This window comes from Trichechus manatus, unplaced genomic scaffold, assembly GCF_000243295.1.
Source record: "Trichechus manatus latirostris isolate Lorelei unplaced genomic scaffold, TriManLat1.0 scaffold00287, whole genome shotgun sequence".
Taxonomy (NCBI): Eukaryota; Metazoa; Chordata; class Mammalia; order Sirenia; family Trichechidae; genus Trichechus; species Trichechus manatus.
This window is the reverse complement of record NW_004444223.1, coordinates 1,519,001-1,541,302: the sequence shown is the minus strand read 5'-3', so window position 1 is coordinate 1,541,302 and position 22,302 is coordinate 1,519,001. Positions and strand designations below refer to the sequence as shown.

Genomic DNA, 22,302 nt, shown 5'->3' with positions numbered 1-22,302 from the left:
GTCCCCGCTTCCCCGCCCCTCCCTCCGTCCCCCCATCCCCATAACCGGCGGGGCACTGCTACTACGGCGATCGCCACCTCACGCCGAAGGAATGCTCGAAGTATGCACACGTTCCCAAAAGTAGACCTCCTTCACCGCCTGAGGAGCATACATCACCCCGTGGCAGCCGTCCACCTTCTCAGGCGTTTCGTAACCGAGTAAACTGAGAGCTGGGAACAGCCCTCTGTTAAGTAGCCCGCGGCGCGGAGCCTCTTCCCACTCAGCGAAGGCTAGCCGCAGCAGAAGCGTCTGCGCGCCGGCAGCTGCTGTCCCGGGCGGTCTCCGCCAGTCCCGCCGCGCCCGCTGTTCCTCCCGGGGTTCTCCAACTCATCCTCCCCGGCTGCCCTGCCGCGGTCCACCGCCGGGCGGCCGCCAGGTGCCCCAGGAGCGCAGAGCCAATCTCCCGAGCGCGTGGTGGGTCACACTAAGCGCCGGCTTCTCCGACGCGGGGAAGCCGCCGCCACCGCTGCTACCTCTGTCACCACCGCCTCAGGTCGGTCCGGGTAGGAGCCCTTTTCCACACCCCATCCTCCCTAAAGATAGCTAGGGTAACTTGTTTTTAGTCTGCTCCTTGTTCCTCCCCTTGAGCCGTTAAGGATCCCGGGAAGGGACTATTTGGACTTGTAAGAGTGGAGAAGTGCTTGAGATTTGTCCTGGTATATTGGGGTTTTGTGATTTATTTGGCTTTTGGAGAGAAGGAAATGTGGCTTTTCCTAAAAGCTGATGCAGGGCAACTGTGAGTGGGTAAAGTACCCTGCTCAATGTTTCCGTTTGTAGACGAACTTCATCTATAGATGCTGTCTTTCAATGAAAAGGGTGTTCCCGGTTATGTGGCCACCCACCCCCTCATTATCTTGTGGCTGTAGCTTGCCCGGGAGTGCCAGCGTGCAGCAGGGCCGCTGGGAAGGTATTTTAGTGACGCACTGTGCGGAATTCTCTGGAGGGCCGACTGAGTGCTCTGCAGCTCATCGAGGCTGCGCGGGTGCGTGTGGCATCTCGAGACAGATTCCTGGTCGAGTGTTTTGTTAACTTCCTCCCCTGCCTTCCAAAGCATCCCAGATGGTGGGTTACGCCAGCTGTAGGGGGCTCCGCCTTGGCCAAAAGTCTCCTTCCCCAGCTCCTGGGGAAACGCCTCTCCGTGGTCCCTTCCCGGGTGCATTTGTCGAGGCCCTGCTTGTGGTCTGTGAGACCTTGAGGTGGTTTTCACCTTAACTCCTAGAGGGCATAGGGAACTCTGGTGGTGCAATGGTTAAGCGCTGGGCTACTAACCAAGAAGTCTGCAGTTCAAACTCACCAGCGGGCTCCACAGGAGTAAATACCCGAGATCGCAGCGATCAGCTCCGGTAAAGATTACAGCCTCGGAAACCCTATGGGGGCAGTTCACCTCTGTCCTGTAGGGTGCCTGAGTCGGAATCGACTCGAAGACGCACAACAACATAGGGATTAGAGGGCGTGGGGGCGGCCAGTTAATTTATAGAGCAGGGGACCCGCAACTGGGGAGCAGAAGAGTTGCTCCAAATCCGGCATTCTCAAGAATCATCTGGTGACCAGTTTGGGGTTTCCGGGACCCCGCACCCCCACCCTCCGCCAACTGCGACCGTCTGTTACTTGCTGGGGAGAGAGGGAGCAAGAAAGGAAATGATCGCTAAACTCGCCTTTAGCTAAGGTCAAGATCACTGTGGGTAGTAGAGGAGTTAGGGAACGCACACAGGACCTGGAAGGACCCTGCTGAGGGGGGAAGTTAATTTTTTTTTTTAACTTGACTTGAGAGTTGAGGAATTGGCCTCTTCTAGCCGTGGGTAGGTGTGGGTGGGCGAGGGGACGACTTGCCAGAAGGAAACGAGACGCCCCCACCCCCACCCCAACTGACTCATTTTAATTCATGAGGGTGAAGTGAGGGAATCCTCTCTGCCACGTAGGGGCGGCCGCTTGGAGACATTTATGTCTGAGAATGCTCAGTGAAGTGTTGCTAAGCATTCAAGTAAATGTTTTGTCCAAAAAGGGAGAGTTTTTTTTTTTTTTTTTTTTTTAAAACGTGCGGAGGGAATACCTAGCTGGCTGGCTGAACTGATTGTGCGTTCAGATACCCCGACACGAGATGATTCATTCTTGCCTCTGGGTCAGGCAGCCGATAGGTGGCGCGCTAGACCTAGACAAAAGCACTTCCAGCTCTCAGGTTTTTGTCCAGAGTTCAGCGGTGTTTTAAAAAACCGCACAGCTTTTCGGTGGATCGATTATCATCAGCCTTTAACTGTTCCCGAGCACGACTGCCAACTGAATTGGAAATTATTATAGCAAACTTAAGGCCAGATGACGGGATCAATGGACCAGTCTCACCTCTTACTATCACTAAGGTAGAAGAGGGTTAGAAATGTCAAACAGTCGTTAATTAGGAAGACAGAAATTCCTAGAGCCCTTGGATCCTAAGAGCAAAGCCAAAATTTTAGTCTTGGCTTCATAAAAAGGAGCCCCGGGCAATTTGGCACGCCTGCTCATCGGACGTTTAAAATGCAATTTACACTCAGGCCGGAGGAAAACTGCCCTAATGCTCTGTGCCAATAATTTGGAAAGCATGTTTGGAGATTGTTGGTTTCTTTTCTCGAAGAGTGCTCGACCTGTGGCTCATTTTTTGATTCCCAAGCACGACAGCCCCCACCACCTCCATTTTTCATGAGGTCTAGCCTGTTGTGTTACAATAATTTATGTACCTCAGAGTCAACTCTTTTTATGTTTTGCCTCTAGCATCTTCCCAGTTCAGGATATTGCTAGTAACTTTTGTCTCTGGATTGGACTTTAGAAGATTTTAGAAGATTACATTCAGCTGGCATGAATTAAACACCTACTGTGTACTGGAGACTAGGTCCCTGGGTGGTGCAAATGGTCTGCACTCGACCACTAACCTAAAGGTGGTGGTTTGAACCCACCCATAGCACATGGAAGAAAGGCCTGGTGATCTGCTTCTGTAAAGGTTACAGACAAGAAAACCCTATGGAGCAGTTCTACTCTGTAACACATGGGGTCACCACAGTGGTAATTGACTCTAGGACAATGGGGTTTGGTTATTTTTGGCACATGTTAAAACCCGTTGCCATCAAGTCAATTCCAACTCATAGGGGCCCTATAGGACAGAGTAGAACTGCCTCATAGAGTTTCCAAGGAGCAGTTGGTGGATTCGAACTGCTGACCTTTTGGTTAGAAGTGGTAGCATTTAACCACCACGCCACCAGTGTTGGGGACCACAAAAGATGAATAAGGCTCTGTCTTTGTCTTCAAGGAATTAAGGACTTAATAACAGAGTCAGGAAAAATCGGAATAGAATATATTCTTTTCTAGAGCATAGACACCTGTAATCTTCCTGGATAAAACAAAAAATACCAAAACTGTTGCCGTGGAGTCGATTCTGACTCATAGCGACCCTATAGGACAGAGTAGAACTGCTCCATAGTGTTTCCAAGGAGCGGCTGGTGAATTTGAACTGCCAACCAGATTTTTGGTTAGCAGCCATAGCTCTTAACTACTGCACCACCAGGGCTCTTAATTACTGAGAATTGTTATTCAAATAAAATTTAAAACGTTAAAATAAAAAATAAATTGTGGGAAATCAGACAAGGGCGTTTGTCCTTTCCTAGTGCCTCATGTCTTTTTATTATGTATTTTAGAGTTGTTTTCCCTCAGCTTGGGTAAAGGATTTATCAGATGTGAAAACAACACAGCTAGAGGAGTGTCAGGCTTCATCTGGGGCTTACATTTTTCCATATAATCTATTTCAGACCTTAAAGAGCTGCGTATTTGTAGGCAGAACAAAATGAAGAAAAGGGAGAATAAGAGAGGTTTATTATACTTTTCCAAACTACCCTGAGACCACTAAAGTACAGTTACCTAAAGAGTTCAGCAGCTAGGAAAAAGTGGCCAAATAAAATCCCCAGCTGGAAGAGACATTTAGTTGAATCAGGGATAAAATAACCTCTGAATTAGCCATCACCCAGGCAGGATGAAGTCATGTGGGGCCTGGTAAGGCCTTTACCGGGGATACTAAGCAGGACCAGCCTCCAGGAAAACAGGACCCTCTTTAAACTTGAACTCTCTCTTAGTGCCACGACCAAACTTCTGTTGATGAACTTGACTTCCAGTGCTCCACAATAGGCCCATTATGTGCTGGGCTGGGCTCTGTGGTTATTAAGGCAGATCTGGCAGGGTTCTGCACCAGCTTCAGGCTCCAGTTTTAACCTGGTCGCAGGCGCGGTCCTGACTCCCCGGGTCCAGGCTTGCTCCCGCCGAGTTCTGATGCGGTCCCTGCTTCCTCCCGCAGATCCCTTCATGCGGCTGTGAGCCTGGAAGCCCAGCATGCGGACCAGGCTTCCCCCAGCGCTCGCCGCCCTGGGCGCGGCCCTGCTCCTGTCTTCCATTGAGGCAGAAGGTAAAAGGCTCTTCCTTCTCCCTCCCCCGGTGACAATGCAGAATTCGAGAAAGGAAAATCTTCCTTGCCACCATTGCTTGCTCTGTTTCCCCTGCACTTCATGTTTTCTCCGGTGGTTTCTCTCCTCCAGAGAAACGCCCCCTTCTCCTGAGGTTTGTCCATTTCCCAGCTCTCAGGTCCAGCTCTTTCGTGTTCTTGCTTAATTCATTCCGTAAAGTGCTGTGTGGTCTCCTTGCGCTTGTCTCTGCGGTGTGCTGTCCACACTGCCGCCTTCCGAGAGGACGCATCCAACTCTAGGAACAGGACACCTCCGGGCGGTACCCAGGAGCCCGGAGCACCGGCGCACCCGCTCGCGTGGCTAGTAACCACTTGGTTCGGGGCTGCGACTTCGGTGACAGAACGAAATAAAAGACTCCAACAGCACCGGCTCTGCGCGTCTGTGTTTTGTGGGGAAACTCAGTCGCCTAGGAGGACGGTGCAGGCAAATGAACCCAGGTGGCGAGCAGAGATCAGGGGGTACTGGGGTGCTCGCGTGACCTAGGGTCGCTGCTGTCCCTATTTTTGGTTTGTGGGGCTCCTAGGCTCATGGCCCAGGCCCAGCCGGGCGCAGACGGGTTGGGTCTGGGCCAGGGTTCCTAAGCGAGCGGGAAGCGAGCGGGAGCCAGACGAGGCGGGCACCACCTCTAGCTCTCTCCCCTCCCCTCACTCCCTCCCACCTTCCTAGGTGTAGCTGGGCAGGTCGGACCCGAGCGCCTAGGCTGTCCCGGGCTCGAACGCGAGTGTCCCCGCCCCCAGCTCTGCAGAACGGCTCAGTTTGGCCCCGCCCTTTAGGAAATGAAGGACTTTTGTTAGATTTCCAACCTTATTTTAATTTTTTTAATGTGTGCACTTGACGCCTTTATTTCTGGGTTGAAGACCACCTCACTGAGCAAGCCATTTGCACATATTAACTCAATGGGTGTTTCTGTGCTCTCTCAATTATCATTGGAGACCTGACAAATTAGATTTATTACTGTGCAAGGTAAATGGGGTAATGCCATAAAATTACATCTTTAAAATCTGACAGCCTTGAAGGAGAAGGAAGGGATAGTTTATTTCTTGTGCCCTTAGAATGTTTAAGCTTATTGTGTCTAAGAATTGCCACACAGAATATTGCATTGTTTTATATTTCCCAAAGGGGACACAATACACTTGTGAATTAGGTAACTACTATTTAATAGGATGTTATATGGCTTAGAGTTATGAACTATTTATACAGCATCACAGTTTCCTACAACGAAGGATGTTAGGAGAAGGATCACCCAGCAATGAAACAGTACCTCTAATTCTTAATTAGGAGGTGCTGTCTTTAGTATGAACTGGGTGGCTTTAAGAGATGTTTAGAATTTTCATTTTAAGTGGACCTTTTTCCCCCCTAAAGAAAGATCCCCGATGGAGTTAAAGGAGAAAAGAAATACTCTGGCACGTGACAGTTGTGGAAGTCCCAGGGTGGGTTTTTTTTTTTTTTTAAGAGGTCATGGTTAAGTAGGGCTCTTTCATTACCACTTTGAGGTTTTAAAATACTTTCTATGTAGTGTTTGACTTTCTATTTCGAGACTGCAGGTACAAAAATAAAGATTAGGAAAAGCAGTCACAGTCTCTAAAATGCATGGCATGTTTAGAAAAGTGAGGGAAACATGCCGTCTCTTCTTGTCTGATGAATATTCTGTGAATGTAGAGACTTGTCAGAATAGCCTCTGGGAATTAATATTCAGATGAGGTTGCCTCCAATGTTCCTTTATATGTCGTTGTTAGGAAGGAATTTTATTTGAGGAACTTCTGGAAGCCTTACTAAAGATATTTTTAGAAAGTTCACCGAAATGTCCCATTTACTGCTCTTTAAAAAAATAGTTATTTGAAAATCAGAAGGATTTTGAGAATTTTTAGTGAAAGAATTAGATTGTAAATGACGTAATTGGAAAAAATCAGTTCTGAACTGGGGAATGGCTAGTAAAGAGCAGTTAAAAGAACATTTTACTATCTACATTACTATTTTCATATTTCTCTTTTTTTATTTATATCTATTTCCATATGGTAGTTCTCTTTCGTTTGCTTTCTGAAGTTATATCTTTTCTTGTTCCTTCCCCACCTACCTCCTTAGGTCATTATTTAATAATTATATGTTAATTTGGTTCATTTTTTTTAGCCTTATTCTCTAGTTAGACACTTCCCAGAATAATAGAGTGTGGTCCACAAATTCAAGCCACATATATAGAATTTTCTCATGGTCACATTAAAAAAGGAAAGAGACAGGTGAAATTAATTTGTATAGTGTGTTTTATTTAACCTAATAGATCCACAATATTGAGGGAGACATGGTGGCACAGTAGTTAAGAGCTTGGCTGTTAACCGTCAGGCTGGCGGTTCAAACCCGCCAGCTGTTCTGTGAGAGAAAGATGTGGCAAGTTGTGGCAATCTGCTTCTGTAAAGATTACAGCCTTGGAAACCATATGGGGCAGTTCTACTCTGTCTTATAGGGTCACTGTGAGTTGGATCAACTCTGGCACACAACAACAATCCACAATATTATTATTTCAGCATGTAATCAATGTAAAAATTATTTGTGACATAGTTTTTGTTTTTTTTTAAACTAAGTCTTCAAAGTTAGGTGTGTATTTTACACTGCAGTATGTCTCAGTTTGGACTGGTCACATTTCAACTGCCTGATAACCATATATGTTATGTGGCTCCCATATTAGACAGCACAGTTGTACTGCTAAATATCAGCTAAGTGGCTCCAGAAGCTTAGGATGGACTCACAAACGTTGTGGTCAAGGCCTTCCTGGGGACAGTGAGCTGGCAATAGACTTTCTTTGAAATACTTCCTTTGGGAGCTCTTCACAATTTCAGATTGCACTTCTTCCTGCTATGCCATTTTGATCTTAGTCCTAAAGTAGCCATTGTTACTTTTTTCTTCTTCGTGACTCGTACCTGTACTCTTGCATTCCTGTCTATTTTCTGTTTAATCTTTTATGTGTTAAAACTCCAATATCAGTTTTAATATGAATTAAAAGGGTTGCCCTTCACTTTTTTCATTTCTTTTATATAGCAGTACCACCTTTATCATGTTGTTTTCCTTTTGGCTACTTTTCCCAGGAACTATGTTTTTCATAATATAGTATTTTGTTTTATAAAAATAGGGGTGAAAATTATTTCTTTTTTGTTTTGCTTTCATTATTTGCAATTTTTAGCCACAGAATGGACTTTATCAAACTTACAGCTTAGCCAGTGCTGTGTATGACCTAGAATGTGTGAATTATTTTTGGTTCATGTATCATATAGTATGTTAATTGTCATTTAGAAAATTTAATACTTTGCATTTAAAGATTAATGGCTAATCTCTTAGAATTGGACACCTTTTTAATTAATCAAGGAGTTGAGATGAATACACATTTTGTGAAAAGTTATCACTATTCTTAGGTGCCGTTGAGTTGATTTTGACTCATAGTCACCCCATGTGACAGAGTAAAACTGCCCCATAGAGTTTTCTAGGCTTTATTCTTTACAAGAGCAGATCACCGGGTCTTTCTCCCAAGGAGCTGCCGGATTGTTTCAACTGCCAACCTTTCGTTTATTAGCTGAGTGATTGACTGTTACACTACCAGGGCTCCTTTTGTGAACATCAGAATTTTAATTTGAATAGGTCTGATTTCTAATATACATTGAACAATTGGACATTACTGTTTCATCAGTGAGTTGAAGCCATAAGATTTGTCTTTTGTATAGGTTAAGAGGTTAATTAATATATATTTCTAAAATCCTTAATTTATGTTACGTAAGTTATATAATCTAACTTACGTTATGACAAATTTCAAACTACAGTAGACCTTAGAGATAATCTATTCCAATCCTCTTAGTTTCCAAATGAGAAAATAGGGCCAAGAGAGGCTAAAAAACTGAGTCAACTAATGCAGTTACTTAGGGGAAATGCATAGACAAGACCCAAACCTCTAGTCCTGGTTTATTGCTAGTTTGGTCACACTGTGCTCCCTTCTTTTTGTCAACAGGTAAACCCAATCAGACCCATTAATGAGAAAATGTATTTTATAGTACATACAAAATAATCTATTGCTTATCTGAAATATAAATTTTCAACTAGTTATTTTTGGAATCTTGTAGACACAAATGAAATGAATTTTTATATTATGGTGAAGATAATTAAATTACTACTAACTTTGGATGAAAATATAAATTAATGCCTAACTCACCATACTTTGCACACTTCTAAAGTTTTCCACCATTAAGATAGTATTCCTTCTAGTGTTGTTACCATAAAGATAAGACTAAAGGTCTTACTAGTTCATCAAGATGATGTTTTAGTAGTGTGTTCTCAGCTTTGCTTTATCTTACCAGAACTTATTATTAAACTGTTCTCCTCCTTCCTTCCTTCCTCCCTCCCTTCCTTCTCTTCTCCCATTCATTCATATATCCATTGATTCTGCCATATTACACCCTTTTTGAGTACCTAATGGAAAAAAATATTTTTCTTTATTATATATCCAGAAGACACTTTCTTCTTAACATTTGTTGAGCAAATGTATAAAGTTAATACACCAAATTCTATCCATATCTGAATTGGAGCTATCGGAATACATATTTATTATTGACCAGGCATCATTTATTCTTCCAGTAATTTTTTTTTAAATAGAACTGATCAATATATATCTGTATTTTAACAGGCAACTACATGTAAAATATTGGTTTCTAAAGTTAATCTTTGACAGAGATGTTTCTGCATTTTTATATTTAATCTGGTACAGTAGAGACCATACGCTTTTGAATTCAGACTCTGGGACCAAAATCCTAGTCTTGCTGCTTATTAGCTGTCTTAACCTCTCTGAGTGTCACTGATTCACTGTAAAGTGAGGATGATAAGGCCCACCATGCTGGGTTGCTATGCCAGCAAAAGAGACAATATATAAAGTGACTAGCACTGCCTGTTACATAGTAGGCACTCAGCAAATGTTAGCTACTATTATAACTCCTAAAATGTCCTAAAATCTTGCCAATTTACGTAATATAGTCCAATCAGAATGTGGCTTTTACACTATAGCATTTCAATAACAAAAAAGCATTATTCATAAATATAACATGAAATTACTTGAGTTACATATACTTATTTATTCTCTTCCCTATCAGCATTCAGATTTTAGAAATATATCTAATTGTTGTCTTATTTGTATTTTAGTTCTGTATCTCTTGGTTTGAAGGAGCCATGGTGGCACAATGGTTAAGAGCTGGGCTGCTAACTGAAAGGTTGGTGGATTGAACCCACCAGCTGCTCCACGGGAGAAAGATGTAGTAGTCTACTTGCGTAAAGATTACAGCCTTGGGAACACTATGGGGCAGTTCTACTCTATTTTATAGGGTCACTATGAGTCGGAATCCACTGGACAGCATGGATTTTTAAATTTCTTGGCTCAGATTCTCATTGTATGCAATTATCGCTCTTTGCAATTCTAATCTATATGTAGATATTTCCTATTTGAGAAATTCTGGCATCACCATTATTCTAGGAAACACAGACACAGCTTGTGATGTTGCAATGACAGTTGCAAATGATTTTTATCTAAATGAGATTTTCAGAATTAATAAAAATAATTTTGTATTTCTTCAAGACGACATGGCTCACACACTCATGCCTGCTATATTATATTTTTCCATTAAACATATTTAAAAAAGGTAAACCGAATAGCAAGCCTAAAAGGTTGTATGTGCAATAAAATCAGCAAGAAGAAAAACGGAGTGGGCTCTTGTTCACATGCTGGTCGGTCATTCTTTCCTACTTGTGATGCCCAAGTACCACATCTGAGTACCTATAAACACCTTAAAATCCTTTGAAATGTTAAAGACTTTTCCCCACAGTCAATTTTTCAGTTTATCTGGAATCCTGGTCATTTGGAAATCAACAAGGTGGGCTGCTGCTGCCCTTCAGCAGTTTTAACCTAATGTCCGCTGCATCAGGTCAATTTCCTTCCAAGGTTGGTGGTGCTGTTTTTCCATGTACTGATTTTTTTTTAAGCGTGCTCAGGCCAGTTGTGTCTGCCTTTGCATTAAATTTGTCCTGAGCCATTGCTACTGGGAGAATATTTTATAATGATATTCTTAATACCTATCTTCCTATTAACATCTGTTGCATGCTTGTTATACTAAGCTAAACCTCACAGTGGTTACATACAGTGAATGTTGAATTATTAAACTAAGCATGTAGATTAATAGTCTAATCTCACTGCCTGTGTATGGACAGTAAGAAAATAACATTCATTCCAACACTAGTATATCCAATAAAAATAAAAAGCCATCTCCTACAGTTGGAAGCAGCAGTTCATTTAAGCAAATGTTTGCTTAATTTGTTTTATTTCCATTAAAATGTGCTATTAATATTACATAAATCCCTAACCCAAGTCAAATTCTATGACTCATGTCTCAAAACTACGACTGTATTTCAATTGACCTCTATAAAAACCTTAAAAGAGATTATAATCTCTTAAAACAGATGTAAAAATTCTGACTCACAAGGAATGCTTTGAGACTCAAACACTTTAAGAAGAGTATGGCCGAAAGTCATCTTACTTTGTTGACCTGCTTCAAGAGCAATACTTTTTAATGCACCGACAGTGAGTCAGTACAATGCTGCATGACGAGGCATGAACACTGTAGAGAGAATATCATTATAAAATATTTCTGACACGTCTTTGTGTAATGACTATTGTACATGGAGGCTTTTGTTCATTGTGGGAAACTAAAAATGAGTTGACATTTCATTGACACATGCATGATGCTGTACAGTTTTCTATGTAAACTATTCCTTTCTGTACTTTTCAGTTATTTCTGTCATTGACTTCTCCAAGTTTTTTTTTTTAATGCACAATCATGTCTTCAGATCGCTGACCCTTCTTCACTGTTTTCTTTAAATCTGTAAATAAATGTCGACACATATACATTGATCTTGTCTTTTCATAATTAACCATTGTTTTGTAAAGGGCCATACTGGCATTTTAGTTTAAAATGCCGTTTCTAGTATGGAAAATACCTGTCTCAAAGGAAAAGAACAGTGTTGGTTTACACCAAGGAAACATACGGCAAGTTGGTGTAAACAGGCAGAATTTTAGTTTTATAAATATCTGTGTATCACTGTTTATATAATTATAAATATTAACATCCCTTATCATTTTGAATATTTGTCTATATGAATATGAATATACATTTAAATGTATATTTCCTTGTGAGACTTAACAGTGCTAAGTTTCCCATGATTCCTTCTTTTGATTAAAATAAAAATTTTCATCTCTGCCACAGATTGAGATTTATCGAAACACAAAAACAAAGCAACAATGCAGAGAATGAATTAAAAATATCATTGATCCTATTTCACATCATGGAAAAAGAGTATTATGTCAATGTTCTAAATTAACTTCTATGGTTGTGAGCAGGTTGTGATTTGGCATGCTTGTTGGAAATGCACTCAGCATGTATTGAAATTCCTTTAATTGTTATGTGAATTGTTTGCATATGTGGTTATTATATGTGATTTCATTGTACTTGTATGTTTTGTATCCCAATATGTTTCTATTATGCTTGATTTTGCTGGCCATTCGTGAATGACCTAGCAACTCAAGAATCAAAAGTGTTTTGTGCTGTCTTCTGTAATATGTATACTCTAATGTTTTGTCATATCTTGTCAGCTTTTAATTTTATTCTTATCCAACAAGATATCTTTTATATTTGTTGGAAACAAATTTATGCAAAGACAATTTTAGTAAGCTTTGCTCAACACAATTCTTTATTAATTTACCATTTTGTGACATTGGAAAATGTAACTAATATCAACAATCTCTTTTGCAGTTGACCCACCTTCAGACTTGAATTTTAAAATTATAGATGAAAATACTGTTCATATGTCATGGGCAAGACCAGCTCATCCAATTGTGGGTTATAGAATAACAGTGGATCCTACAACAGGTAAGTTTCAAAATGACAGGGCTTTAGGAAAAAACCGTCAGGGATGATATAATCTTATTTCTTCCCCTCCTCCTATTTCATGAGGAAGGTAAGATCTAGAAAGTCTGAAGGATTTAACCAATATCACCACATATTTGGTAGACCCAAGTCTCCAGTTTTCCAACCTAGTACTCACTATTATATTTGTATAATGTTGAACTTTATTAACATGGTTTGCTGTGTTAAACTGATGTTATTAAAAATGGACTTTTTTTTTAACCTGATCAGAATATTACACAAAATTTTTGATATTATAAAACATAATCCTCACTTTTTGGCATTCTTCTTGAATTACTTAATCTTTCCACATTTAAAGTGTCAAGTGATAAAGTGAGATGTTACACCTTGTACCGTACTACACATTTCAGTACTCAGGAAACATTATTCTGGTATCACGGTGTGCTACTGTTATGGAAGACAAACATTTACTTTGGAAATACAGATTCTGTAGATCCTAGGCAAAAGGTCTTCAAAAAAAATAACTTGTTTTAGTTGTTCTCAAGAATTATCTTTAATGTTAATAATGTTGCCTAAATGTGGAGAACAAATCTCTGTTGATTAATTTTCAGTTCTAATGTGGAATGTGAAAATAATCATTTCCCCTGACACTGGTCAAGTGGTAGGAAGAAGTCTTGATTGTTTGACTGACAGTAGAGATGGATGATGTCAATTTAACTTATCACCAGAACTGTGTTTACATATCTTATGGTCTTTAAAAATACCAGGATTTTAAATGATGAATTACTAGGGAATTAGGGGGATTTTTTTTTTTTTTAAATCAGATCTGAGAATTTTAAAAAGGGTCAAGAATTTAGTCTTTCTTCTTTAAATCTTTTCTCCCCCAGTATATTTGCAGTAGTGAATTCATTCATTCCAAAGCAGAACAGCAGTTGAAAAAGGGTTCATCCAGTTTCCAGATGTTAGAAATTACTAACTCCCAATACACCTAAAATAGCCACTGAGACCATCCAACTGGGTAGACCCCTGGTGTCTTGGTGTCCTCAGGAGGCCCTGGTTGACTTCCAGTGCTCCACATGTAAACCAGGAACATTTCTTAGGGTTCTTTTACATCTATTACCTTTTTTTAATTATTTATGTTTTGGGGAAAATTTAATGTAATTAAAAATATGAACAGGTACTTAATTTGTCATTAGGAATTACTGTGTTTCCTGGTTGAATTGAGAATTAAAATAATCTGGAGAGAATTACATAATTGTCAATATATAAATAAACACTCAGTACACTGTACTGTCAAATGTTTTTGATACCTAGTTAAGTCAATTCAGAGAACCATTGGTTACCCTTTAAGATAATGCACCCATGTGAGTGTGGCAGTCAGACTGCTTACATATAAATTGTGTCCCACCAGAGGTTTGTTTTCTTTGTGTTGATTTCATTCCTTCTCTCTCTCTGTTCTCATCCAATACATAATGTAAAATTAAATTATTTTCTGCTTTATATCTCATTTGTAAGCATTTTATTATTTATCATTAGTCTTCAAAATAAAAAAAAAAACACTGAGAGATTTTTGGTTTGGTATTCTGGTATATCTCTCATCTGGAGAAATCCTTAAAACCTTAAACAAGTATTAAATCAGATTGTAATAAGTCAAGGCAATGCAAGTCCATTTATTAAATTTCTAGAATTCAAAGTTTCAGTTTTGGAAGGCAGTAAAAAATAATGTTTGGATACAACAACGACAAAAAAAAAAAAAAAATAGAGTAGCTGCTGAGGCTACTTATGTACAACCAAAAACCTCATGGGATTTGGTTTCTTGGTTTAGAGGTTTAGGGTCATGGTTGCATGGGACATCCCAGTTAATTGGCCTAATAGCATGTTTAGTGCTTCTGTTCTACATCGTAGTTCGTTGTGTAGTGCCTGGGGTATTAAAAGCTTGCAAACGGCTGTCCAAGGCACAATTGGTCTCTATTCACCTGGAGCAATAGAGGAAGAAGGAGAGTCAGGATTAGGAGGAGGATATGGAATGTGTGGCTAATTGTCTCCATGAACAACTATCTCCTTTGCCATGAGACAAGAAGAACTGGATGGTGCCTGGCTACCATTACTGAACATTTTGAGCAAAAATTCTGTAGAAGAATCCTGATCAAAAAGGGGAAAATGCAGAACAGAATTTCAAATTCTCATGGACTCCAGACTTCCTGGAGCCATAAAGGTTGGATGAACCCCTGAGTCTATTGCACTGAGATAATCTTTAACCCTTAAGCCAAAAATATCCCCTGAAATCTTCTGAAAACCAAACAATAGTTTAGCTTCACTAGTGAAAAAGGCTTGTTTTGAGCATTATACTCTTTTAAGAACTATCTATATGGATTCAAACTGACAACAGTAACTGGAAAGATTAGATATGAATGTTAGGGGGAAGTGAATTTATGTTAATGGGGGAGGAACAACTCAGAAAAGGAAGGTGAGAATTGTTGCACAACTTGAAGAATATAATCAATGTCACTAAATGGTACTTGTAGAAACTGTTGAATTGGTGTATGTTTTGCTGTGTATATTCTCAACAACAACAAACTAAACAAAAACAAAAAAATAATGTTTGAATGTTCTAAAAATGTATATATTTAGTCTTCAAATTTTGAGTACATCTGGGAATTACATTATATTGTGTTATATACGAAAAATGATTTGTTGTACTCATATTTTTCCTTTGTATACTCTTTTCCAGATGGACCCACTAAAGAATTTACCCTTGCACCTAGTACCACTGAAACTTTATTATCAGACCTTATACCTGAGATAGAGTATGTGGTAACAATAACTTCATATGATGAAGTAGAAGAAAGTGTACCAGTTATAGGCCAACTAACGAGTAAGTACATATATAAATTTCAAGTACTTTTATACTTTTTATTTTTCCGAAGATTTCTGTATTTTCAGATTTAATCAGCTATTATGTAGAGTTAATTGATACCAGCATTAACTACTCTTTCTGTACTCCTAGTTATTAGTGAATGTGAATAATTCATTCCTAATTTATAGCCCTGGTCCCTGGACGCAGCAGGAAAATTATGAATGTCAGTTATTAAAAACATTACATTTTGCAGGACAAAAATATTAATGTGTTTTTGAACTAACTCTAAAATGTCACTAAAAAGAATTTATTTGCAAATACATGCTTATTTGGCAGTATCCTCTGACCAGCTGGGCATGGACCGTACATTTGAAAAACAATGGTGTTATATTTATTTTCTGTTTAGGAAGTATTTCTTGGGTCTATGTCCTTTTGTAATTATTAGGTTTTGATTTCAGTTGAAACAGGTGGTCCGACAAAGCCAGGGGAGAAGAAACCTGGAAAAACAGAGATACAAAGTGAGTGTTTCCCTTAATATTTTTGCTTAAATTTGTAGACGTCATAAATGTAGCATCTAGAAGATGTTCCAATTATATACATAGGTTGATTTTATTCCTATATTAATTTCTGTAAGATTTATCTAGAAGAATCATACACAATGTAAGAGTAAAGTGTAAGTAAAGAGTTAACAATACTTAAGTTCTGACATTCTAGCCAATTTTTCATTCTATTTACTAAATATCCTTTTTATTGGGAGTGTTTTGAATTTAATGTGTGTTCAAACTTTTCTGCAAAACTTTGACGGTAGGAGAGAAACAAAACTGGACACAACTCATTTCTCAAAGACAAATTGATAGAAGTACCGAGCAGCTTAGGGATGTGTGAGGAATACAAGGGCTAATAGATAGAGAGGCCTTCATTTAGGGTTTGAAGCAATTCAGTTGCCATGAAGATATATTTCTACGTCTGTGTATGTTATCCTCATCTCTTGGGTATTTACTGGCCTTTGCTGATGACAGTTGCAACCTTTTCCAGAGTCTCTGTATTTCTAATACATTGGTGCATTTTTAATCGGATGAAAGAAATTTTATTTAGTCTAGGTTTTGGAGCTGTTAGCCTCCTTTTGTATTGTATTGCTTTGTTTGACTTACTGGGATGTACCCTTAAAGGGTTTCTTAGACTTCTAATTTTGCCACCTTGTAAAAACTGGATTTATGATGGAGGATGACGATAAAAATATTATAAACACAAAGGCCTTTTTATCTGGAATTTTTTTATCCAGATCACTTTATTATTCTTTCCGAGGTCTAGTAATCTGAAATGAAGTTTATAGAATGCAATTACAATGCAAATATTTTCCCCAAACTATCAATATTTATTCTAAATCAAAGCTTTATGGCAAATATTGACTTTTTAATAGACTTAAATTGGCCCTTAAATAGTATGCAAAAATTATTTAGGGCATGCAACTTGCATTTGGCTTGCAAAATTTTCCAGGGTCCGTTCTTCCTATTCCTAGACAAGTACTTCTTTTATTATCTACCAACTGACTGCAATGACAAAGACATCTTCAGAAACTTTGCTCAATATTGCCACACAAACATAGATTTTCATGAAAACCAACCCGCCCCACACCACAGAGGGAAGGAAAGATAATATATTTAGTTATATAAGTCAATAATACATTTTAATAACTTAAGTGTAACACATGGATTTTTACTTTTGAATTAAATGTGTTTTTCTCTCTTTGTTTAGTAAAAGTGGGTATTGTCTGTCAAATTTAAATACACTGGTAATTAGGACAATATGATATTCTGGCTATTTTGCATCATATTTATACTCGTTTTTACTTATGTTAGACTCCATTAACTCTCTTGACTAACCCTATTGCAAACTTTATACAATTATATCATAAAATGCAGGAAAATATGAAAAGATTTTCTCTTTTCTTCAACTCAACTGTATTTAGTTGAATGGTACAGCAATTATTTTGTATTGTTTTAATTGATAAATACCAAGAAATGAGCATACTCTGCTTACATTTCTTTTGTATATATCCCAGATGTTTATTTAATTTTTGCTGGGAGGGAAGAGTGAGGATATAATTCACAAAATTTATTTGAGTGATTGTTGTTGTTGTCAATTGTCATCGAGTCAAATTCTTGGATTGTATTCTCCTGGAGAGCAGGTTGTATATCTATCTTTTCTTGCATAGTACTTTATATGGCAATTTAAAGACTTACAGTTTCATAAACGCATCCTGATGAAAATGCTTCTGTGTGTGTTAATGAAATTTTATATACAGGTATGCATTGCTTAACATCCACCAAACGTTCTGTGAAATAGGAGGTTATATAATTTGGATGTTGTGCAAACACTGTATTATATACAGGAGAGAGGTGTGCAGGACGGTCATTGGTTGGGCCTGGGACCTGTTCCTCTGCCATGCTGAGGGACTGCATGAAAGCTTTGGCTCCACCATTGCTAGTCCTGCATGGTTGCTGTCTGGTCTCCAAGGGCCACATCTGGCCTGCTATTGAGTTGTGCTGCTGGCTCCCTTCCCTTCCTTCCTCCCTACCTGCCTTCCTGGTTCCCCCTAATGGACTTCAAACTCTTCCAGCCTCACCTGTCCATCGTCTGCTTCCTCCTCCCTCATCCACCTTTCTTGCTCCTCCTCCCACCACCACCGCAGCCCACACTGCTTGGCAGCCGCCACCAAGGAAGAAGTCTTGGCCTCGGACCTGGGCATCATTTGCAGGGTGCCTAGGCGGAGTGGGGCAGTGGCTTTGGCAGGGCATCCCCCTTGGTGACTCTGGCGGCGTCTGTGTGGTGCTGCACGAGGCGACCGTGGTGGGACAGGCAGCTGCAGATGGGTGGCTGGGGGGTGCTGGGACCCCCTCCACTTGTTGACTCAGGGCTGAGGCATAGAGCTAGTGAGAGACACATCAGATCTACCTACTTACAAAGTACATCCACTATGTCCAATTCTTCAGTAGGGATAACCTTATGGGACCACAGACATGTATGTGTTTGGACATTGCCCGAAGGGACACTAAGTGACACATACCTGTATATATACATATGTTTGCATGTCAGTTGGGAATGAGGACCCCTGTAATGAACACAATGATTTAGACAGCTCTTCTTTTTAGTGTTGCAGTGTTACTTTGTATTTCTTAATGATTTATAGATTTATTAGTGGCATTATTTAAAAATACATCAAATGTATTTCAGAATGCTCCGTCAGTGCCTGGACTGATTTAGTTTTCCTCGTGGATGGCTCATGGAGTGTGGGAAGAAATAATTTCAAGTACATTTTAGACTTTATTGCTGCTCTTGTGTCAGCTTTTGACATTGGGGAAGCGAAGACAAGGGTTGGAGTTGTCCAGTACAGCTCTGATACCAGGACTGAATTTAACTTAAATCAGTACTACCAAAGGGATGAGCTTCTTGCTGCAATTAAAAAAATCCCATACAAAGGTGGCAACACAATGACAGGTATGTTTTACAGGTTTTGTTATTGTTTAGGATAAAGGAAATATTTGTTTGGGAAACAAATTAAACATTGTACAATTATCCCATATTAAATACTTTTGAAATTAGTTTTTGATTTTGTCAAAATTGCATAGTACAGAGTAAACGAATATTTTTCTTTTTCACTTCAGGGGATGCCATTGATTATTTAATTAAAAACACTTTTACGGACTCTGCTGGAGCAAGAGTTGGCTTCCCTAAAGTGGCAATTATTATTACGGATGGGAAATCCCAAGATGAAGTGGAAATTCCAGCAAGAGAGCTTCGTAATATTGGGGTTGAAGTTTTCTCTTTGGGTACGTTAAGTCTAATTCATTGCTTTCATTTTGGAATTACATCGATACTCTTAATGCTTAGGAAGATAAAGGTTTGCTTACTCAAGAAATGATGCTATTAGAAGTGCTTACTGCATTTTATAGTGTAGTATTAAACCAAATCATCTTTAAATAAAAACTTTTATTTCCTCACATAACTCCTTTAGCATATGCGTTAAACGAGATGGTATTTGCATTCTTTGCCAGCTCTCTACTTTTCAGAGCATGCTGGGCCAATGATTCTAATAAAGATCCTTCTTGTATTATCATTAAGTGTTTTTTTTAATGTGTTTCCTATATTATGTAATACTTGAAAAATTCAGAGGACTCCAGTGCATTCAGGACTCTGGAAGAAAAAAAGTATTATCTTTACAGATGGCAGAGACAAATGATGGCATGGTTGGGATGAGAGCCCACTCTGTTTTACTAACCATTTGATTTCCTCTTTGGCTGGCCACTTCATGTGAAGTTATAAAATGCCTTTGTCATCTGAACAGTTGTGCATTGGTTAAGAAGAAAAGCAATTCTGGTTCACGACTTAATAAGGATTTGAAAATGTCTTCACTTGTGAAAGACTGAGAAAGCAAAGAACTTCCCCTAGTCAGCACACTTCCCTTCTCAATATACCCTTGTCTTTTTATTTTTAAGGCATCAAAGCTGCAGATGCAAAAGAACTCAAACAAATAGCCTCCACACCTTCATTGAACCATGTTTTCAATGTGGCTAACTTTGATGCAATTGTGGATATTCAGAATGAAATCATCTCCCAGGTGTGCTCAGGTGTAGATGAACAACTTGGTGAATTGGTTAGTGGAGAAGAAGGTGAGTGGATTGTCTGTTGAGTGTTCTCCACCTATTTACCATACATTTTCCATTATTTGATAGCATTTATAGATTTACCGGTATCCTATTCAATTGCACACTTTCTCAAACTCATCTTCCCAGTGATTCTCCAATTGAGTACTCCATTTGTATTGTTTTCCAGTAACTAAACTTATAGACATCATTTCCCCTCCCCCTCCCCCTAGCAGAACATTCACTAACATACTTATATCATTATAAAGTTCTTAAGAAATATTTTTAGACAATTTTTGATTTGCTCCTTTCTTCAAGAACATTTTGTGTACTTTCAGTGCCTATCCATGATCATGCTATTCTGATGCTTGTTTTAATGATCTGGAGCTCTGATTTAGACATTGGCAGACTGGGGAGACATTTATTTTAGCACTCTATAACTTAAAATAATAACAACACTGTTTCTACTAACTGGCTAAAGAAAAAGGTTTTCCATCATCCTATTCTGCATAATGTTTTCAGATCTTTTAAGACTTTTTCAAAAGATCAGTCAATTTGATCTGCCCACATATGGAAAAATTTCTTATTTCTATCAGTTACTACTTTTAAATACACAGGAGAAAGAAAAGACACATCAAAAGATATTTCATAAACATCTTTTTGAGTGTTATAAAGTCACTATTCAAAGCCCTTATATTTTTCTATAATTGTTCTCTCAGCTTGAGAATCAACAAGTGATTAGTGTTATGAATAGCTACATGTTCAATCTTATAAACCTTTTACCTCCAATATCCATGTGTCTTGACAGAATTCATAGGTCCTAATTCTGACTGAGAACTTCTTCTCATGACTTATTGGGCTCTGAATCTTTTTTTTTGGTTTGTTTTATTGCCTAATGTCTCAATTTTTTGCTTTTTTTAATATTATACCTTCCATCCCCTGCCCTTTTTTCTGACTAACCTCTTTTTACTCAATCTTCTAAAACATTCTAAGTCTTCCTTTTCTTCACTGGGCTGCGCTTGCGCGTATGCAAATGTAGGCCAACCTTTTGTTCTGCCGCTCTCTTAGAGCTCCACCTGTGTGGGGAGCGGGGGCCACATCACACATGTTCCTACTTTTCTTCAGGGCTTCCTTTCTTCCCCTGGCATCAGCCTGAGAGTTCTCTTTCCTGTGCTGCCTCCACATCACTGAAAAGATTTGGCCAAACTTCCAGTTGTCACATCTGTTGCTTCCCTCTTGCTATTTCTTTCTTCTTTAGACATCATTTTTATGCACTATATCTGATTGCCTCCTTGAGGAAGGGTGCGTAAACTCGTGCCTACTTTTACACCCACTTCTTCCAGGCTGACTTATTAAAAAAATTAGAACTGTATCTTCTGAGAAGTTGATTACAATGACAAATATAGAATTTTGAAGATTTTTTCTGAAATCTTAAAATACTTTATACTGTCTGTTGAGCATATGACTATTTTCCACATTAAGGATCAAAATTTTTTAGATTATCAGTACTTACATGTCAATATGCATGTGATATAGGAACCCTGGAGGCACAGTGGTTAAAGAGGTTGGCTGCTAACCAGAAGGTCGGCAGTCTGAATCCACCAACAGCTCCTTGCAAACGCTATGGGGCAGTTCTACTCTGTCCTATAGGGTCGCTATGAGTTGGAATCGACTTGATGGCAATGGGTTTCGGTTTGGTTTATGCCTGTAATAAACCATTTTTTCACCTCTGCTTGGTGGCACTATGAACATAGCTGAACTTTCTTTTTCAACCTAAAATAAGTGGGAATAAAATTATTTAAAATTATCACTTAAAAACTGCTGAATGGTTTCTCTTTCTCGGCATACTATAAAGTACCTTTTAAAAATTACATTTTTACTCTTATGGTATTATTAAAAACAAAAAGCTTTCCAAAGAATTGAGCAAGTCATTGATTTAACATGTATTTCTTGAGCACCTACTTTGGTGCCTGAGAATAAAGGCAATGAATGAAATATCCAAAACCAGAAGAGAAAACACAGCCCCAGAGAAGAATTAGGCATCAGATGTCCTATCCTTAATTTCTTCCAAGGGCTTTCTCTTTCCCTAAACTCCTCAGCTCCCCAACTAATAATGAATACATCAAGGATAATTGCCTACCCCTGCCCCAAATCCACCTGTACCCATCTGTCATGGTTTGAATTATGTCCTCCCAAAAATGTGTATATCAGTTTGGCTTGGCCATGATTCCTTGTACTGTGTGATTTTCCTATATGTTGTAAACCTGCCTCTATGATGTTAATGAGGGAGGATGGGTGGCAGTTGTGTTAGTAAGGCAGGACCTGATCTATAAGACTGGATTGTGTCC

At 39.1% G+C, this 22,302-nt stretch overlaps 1 protein-coding gene across 1 annotated transcript in view; it reads left to right on the top strand.

Moving 5' to 3' along the window:
* Positions 1–257: 257 nt before the first annotated feature.
* The window catches only part of COL12A1 (collagen type XII alpha 1 chain), a 129,647-nt gene continuing 107,602 nt past the window's right edge, over positions 258–22,302 (top strand). The window contains exons 1-8 of the mRNA XM_004390153.1: positions 258–532; positions 4,349–4,456; positions 12,341–12,457; positions 15,186–15,329; positions 15,770–15,829; positions 18,546–18,809; positions 18,977–19,141; positions 19,808–19,981. Of these exons, the coding sequence (XP_004390210.1) occupies positions 4,384–4,456; positions 12,341–12,457; positions 15,186–15,329; positions 15,770–15,829; positions 18,546–18,809; positions 18,977–19,141; positions 19,808–19,981 (997 nt within the window). The 5' untranslated portion in view covers positions 258–532; positions 4,349–4,383. The remainder of the gene's footprint in view (positions 533–4,348; positions 4,457–12,340; positions 12,458–15,185; positions 15,330–15,769; positions 15,830–18,545; positions 18,810–18,976; positions 19,142–19,807; positions 19,982–22,302) is intronic.